This window comes from Saprolegnia parasitica (assembly GCF_000151545.1).
Source record: "Saprolegnia parasitica CBS 223.65 unplaced genomic scaffold supercont2.96, whole genome shotgun sequence".
NCBI lineage: Eukaryota > Oomycota > Saprolegniomycetes > Saprolegniales > Saprolegniaceae > Saprolegnia > Saprolegnia parasitica.
Genome location: NW_012156490.1, coordinates 71235 through 76704, shown reverse-complemented (window position 1 = coordinate 76704; position 5470 = coordinate 71235). Strand labels below are relative to the sequence as shown.

The window sequence follows — 5470 nt, the reverse complement described above, 5'->3', positions numbered from 1 at the left end:
TCAGCTAGAACAATGTAGAGAGATGTCGGCGAGCTTGTCGGCGGCGTCAACCGCTCGCTGTCACCGTGCCATGTGTTGCCACAGTTGACGTGGCGCGTCATGCCGTCGTTGGCGATGACCCGTCAAGGCAAACCGACATGATAGCAATGCACATATTGCACGTCTAGGGTCAAATAATTCAGGGCCCATTTATCGTTTATATATATATATGAACGTGTTTCGCGTTATCTTCGTTGTTACAAAGAGTTCGCATACGTAGAGACTAGCAATCTCCTTCTTCTTCATTCGCTCACCGGGCCGTGGCTGCGCAGGCGGCGGTTTATAGACCCTTGTAAATCACGAGATCATACACTGGTACGACCAGTAGTACAAGTACCAGCGCAATCTATGGTTTTGCGTATGGAGTGAATCAGAGGTACCGTAGTGGTGTGCGGGCGGTGCGCGGCTTGGCACAATACTAGCAGGGGTTGCAGCGGTAGGGTGTAGTCGCGGGGTGGATGCCCCCCTTATTATAAGGGACTACTACGCCGAACGGTCGCATCAACGCTCTGCATCGATGTATTCAACATCGTGCGCACGTCGAGGTTTTTTTGGCGGGACTTAAAGATTTTTCCATTCGCGCGGCAACAATGGCTTTTCAAGATCGCCAAGCCGTGGCGTATCTTTATCCGGATCCGGTTTGAGTTTAGAGGTTTGCGACATACCGTAAAGCGTCGTTTGACGTTGTTGTTCATGGAAAGGACTCGCAACTGTACAAGTGTACTCGTGGCCCGCGGTGAAGATGCTCTTAGTTGCGATACCTTAATCCAACGTACAATACCGATAACCCAACGATCGCGATTACGGCATCAGAGCTTCTCGCGGGCTTGCGGCTCCCACATCGCCAGCAAGGACTACCCTATGGATCAACCTACTGACATGGTCCACCAGCGCTTGACCACTCGCCGATATGCCAACGCGCAGCTCGCGGCCAACAACCTCGACGCGCAGCCGCCACGATCGTCAACTCACTTATGCTTGCGGCGACGCAAGGGTGCGATTCTCAACGAGTCCCGTACATCGTCGTCGATACAGGAGTCATGCATGCTAGAAAGGTATGTGCTTGCATGGAAACGAGTAAATGGACATGCGATGGACGATGCTTCGCGCTACATGAGCCCTATACTACGCTACTACTGTACGTTCCTAAACCAACGCAAGCGAGCCCGTTGAGGATGGCAGAGCCTGTGGGCCGAATGCTGCGGTCTCCTCACCCCGGCGTAGCACCAAGGCTACCCCGACCCGGCGGCGGTGCGGACCCTGCAAAATGAGATATGAACGAAAACGCGATGGCGTTTTTCGCGTGTAAAGGCGTCAAAGTGTAAAAGCATGTTGTAGAAACCAATTTGCACAGTTCCGAGCGTAGATACCTTGGTCGATCTGACCTGTAGAGCTGCAACCTTGGCAGCAACGGGCTGCATGTAAGCTTAGTTGTGACTGGTGTTACCTGTGCGTCTTCAAGAGAGTCAAGAAGGGAGCTTCTTGGTAGATATCAATCGAATCACGGTAACACGGACCGTTTCCAAAATGAGAAAGAGAAGTTCCGCGCCACGCGACGAGCAGGCACGAGCAGCAGAAGAGTAGAAGGACAGAAGGTCAAGCAGCAACACAAGCCAGGGCGCAGAAGTGGCCCGCTCAAGCCATTCCGCATTTGGCAGGCCCGTAGCTAACCCACCTCGTCCACCAATGGGCGGGTAGGGCACCAATACTACATTCGATACCCCCAATCTGCTCGGCTATCTACGAGGAAATACTACGATACCCGTCGTTCTACCAATGCCTGGTTTGGCCGCTATGGACATTGCGCTCAACATTTTGTCCGGAAGCGCGCTGCATAGATCCCAGTGCGATATAGCTTTTCTCTGTCAATCCATTCTTGATTGTTGTGTCTGGGCAGTGGTAAGTGAAGTTTGCTCAATGCCAAGTACTTCAGAGTCTGCCGTCTCAAACGTAACGAATGCAACTGCCTACTTCCTGGAAGATGGCTTCCGCCTCGCTGCGGTATTTGCGTTGCCCGGAAGTCACCACAGTACATGAACATAAAGGACTCATTGCCGACCCAGCAACACACTCTGGACGCCATAGGGGTCATGCTACAAGCACACTGGCCACTTTGTCAAGAGCCACAATGGTAGGTCTTGGAGGTTCATTGCTTGTGTCGGTAGTTGCGTTTACAAGAAAGAACTGGCAGAGATTCATCGATCAACCGTGCTCGCCTTGTAATGGAATGAAGCAGAACAAACTCGAAGACTACGTAAGCATACTATAGCGCTGCGCCTGAATGCGCGGGCGTTGCCGCCAGCACTTGGTCGTTGAGCGTGAGCTGCGTATGTAGCGATCCATCCCGACAGTCGGGCATTCTACAACCCTGCGGCTTCTTAAGTGTCTGATGGGGGATGCTGTTCGACACTACGATAGACGCACGAGTACATCGACGGAGAAGGTCTCGCTGGAGATTGTTTTTAGCTTGGGTACGGATCGCTGCCTCTTCTTGGCTTCCCGACGCCCACATGCATGGGTTGCCGCGGACGGATGTAAAAACATGCTCCGCGGCTACTCCATGCCCTTGCCCTATTCGACGTACAACGACACCAGCACCAACCCATCCATCCAATGTTTTCTTAGCGCTGAGTACTATAAGTTGGATTCGGAAACGCTCACTATCTTGAAGACATCTTCAACGATGTTTGCTTCAACGCGACTTCACTTTGAGCTATTGACGCTGGCATGTACGGTACAACGTATTCGCCTCGTCGCTCTCTCCCCACACAAACGACGGCAAGCTCTGTTGAAGAACCCTTTGGGGCAAGCCCTGATGCATACGCTCGTCATGCATTCGACTCGCGGCTCAAAAATTGGCGGCCATGGTGGATCGGCCCGTTGGGATTGCTTGGTCTTGCACCCACCATAAATGGACATGGGCGGCAACTGGAGTGGCTTGGAAACCACCCAAGATATGGGAATCTACGCGACGCGACCGGGTCTACTCGACCACTACATGTACTGGTATGAAACTAGTGCACGGTACTATTAGAATGGCAATACCGGTAGGATGATGGCAAGAGTGAGCGACCGAACGACAGCGCGTCGCCCTTGCCTTTACTACCAAGCCGTCGTCCTAGGGTACTTTGTGCAGCAATCGAACGAAAGAGACATTATGAGATGCAGCTAGTATGAGATGCGAGCCCACGCCTTTACTCCGCCGAAAGCTACTACAACAGTACCAAGAATTGGGATAGAGACCTTGTGCACACGAATCCCAGCATCGCGACATCGTTGCGGTCTGGTCTACAAAGTGAAATGTACCCAATAGTAACCAGATTTGAGAGCTGATTTTGGCCACATTGGACCACGGTGCAATTCAGAAGGGCCTCGCAAGAGGTGCCAATGGCCTCGTCCATGCATCATCAAGTGCATTTGTACCTGTAATTGAATGCGACGACAGGCGGCCTTGAAGCGGCGTGCTGCCAGTACTCGGCGTCATGTCAACCTGTTTCTGCCTCGGACCACGCTCGTACCAAGCATCAGACCACGTTACTCGCCGCTCCTTTCCACGACACCGACCCATCACGGGATGCGGCGACACCACTCGCGTGATGCGTTGGTAGCCTTCGACCGCGCGATTACAGTCGCCGACGCCAGGTTGATGTTGGGTCGTCGCGGCGCGGTTGATACCCAGCCCCTGGTTGATACCCTTCTTTTGTTGGAGATCAAAGCGATTGCAACCGAGTGAGAATGGTGCGAGACGGTATCTTCCACGAGGTTCTTTGCGCATCCAATTGACCATTGGTTGCCGTGGGGGTCGTGCGAAATGCCAGGTCAATATCGCATATCGAACATCACATACGACTGGGACCCTCGACCCGTGACCCTACGAGCGCCCTTTCCCCACCATCAATCAGTAGCAACCTCCACAACCGCCTCTTCGGACCTGTATACTACAACTTCAAGTGTGTCCGACGTCCACCGTCCACGGCTCGTCTTCTTGAAGCGCGCACAAATGGACAAATGGACGGCTGTCCTGCTGTCGCGGTCGCTTTCGAGGAACCTTCGCGTGACCAGAGCGTCATCGGATTGGTGGAGGTTTCATGACGCGCCAGCGTCACGTAAAAATGCGCCCACGCCCGTCGCGGCGGATGACGGAAACCCCGTTGCTTGCTACAAATCTCATGTGACCAATCACATGCGAGGCCCCTTGCACCCAAGCTCTGATTGGTGGAAACGTCACCCGCACGATTACACGGTGTCAGATGGCACCTGTCTCGGACATCGTCGGGCGCACGTTGCTGGCGCTGGACCGATGACGGCGCGATCGCTCCTTCGTGAGTTCAATTCCTGCTCGCCGCTGCCTTTTGCACCTCGCTACGCCGTGTCGCTGCCTCTCTAAAGGCGACGGCTTCTCGACGACCGCAGCACCCACGTCGCCACCAGTGACGAGTGCGTTGACGCATCTTTGTGCTCAGGTTGCATTTCTCTGCACCTGCCGCTCGCATAAAACATTCCAATAAATTACGCTATAAACACACGGCTTGAGTAAGCGGGCGTGAAAATAATTTAAATCGCCACGACGAGATGCCACGCCAGCTGCCCTTTTCTCTTTTTTAAAGGTCGCGGTATTGCATACAAACCTCTAGTATATGGGAGGATTGAGCGCGCCGCTGCCATTAAAATTTCGCAGATTCTGGCTCGAAACTTCTGTCTTAAGCAAAGTATACACTGGATGGGGCCATCGTCGGCGGTGATTTCCAGCATTTGTCTATTTTGAGCTCGGCAGTGACCGCTCCTTAACACCAAGCAACCCGATCGCGATGTGTCGCCCGATGGAAGCCTCGGTGCCCCTCGTTGGCAGCTTTAGCCGCCTCCAGCAGGGGTACGCCAACCAAGGCAACATGTACCAGACGTCGATGGCCAAGCCCATGATGCACCACCATGAGATGGTGCCACCTTTTATGATGATGAACAACCATGCGCCCAAGTACGAGCTCTCGACCAAGCCCGAGCCGCTCATGGAGTCGCTCGCGCCTGCGTCGATGGAAGATGTGGACGTCGGCAGCTTCGACGACCTCCTTGACTGCGCGATTCTCGACGACGACAAGGACGACGTCGACTTTAACGTCGAGGAAGATTTCGACAACAGCGAAATGTCGATTCTGTACTCGTTCTTGATGGACAAGGCCGACGAGATGCCCGAGAAGCTCCGCGCCAACTCGCTCGACGGCACGGACGACGGCGTCATGACGCTCAACCTCCTCGACTCGTCGCCCCTCGATACGCTCCTCGACATGACGTCCGAAGAAGAGTGCGACCTCTCGGAGATCGAGCTCAAGCCGCCGTCCGAGTTCATGCACCAGCAGGCGCCGCTCGACCTCCTCAACGACTTGCACGACTCGCACCCGTCGTCCAAGAGCCGCCGTCTCTGCAAGATGGACGG

General features: G+C 54.1%; 1 protein-coding gene across 1 annotated transcript; it reads left to right on the top strand.

Annotated features, from left to right (window-relative positions):
• Positions 1 to 4847: 4847 nt before the first annotated feature.
• On the top strand, positions 4848 to 5451 carry SPRG_13284 (hypothetical protein; the record flags this gene model as incomplete). The annotated part of the gene is made up of 1 exon (XM_012352298.1): positions 4848 to 5451. A coding segment is annotated over one exon (604 nt), but the record flags the coding sequence as incomplete, so codon positions are not given.
• Between the last annotated feature and the right edge of the window lie 19 nt (positions 5452 to 5470).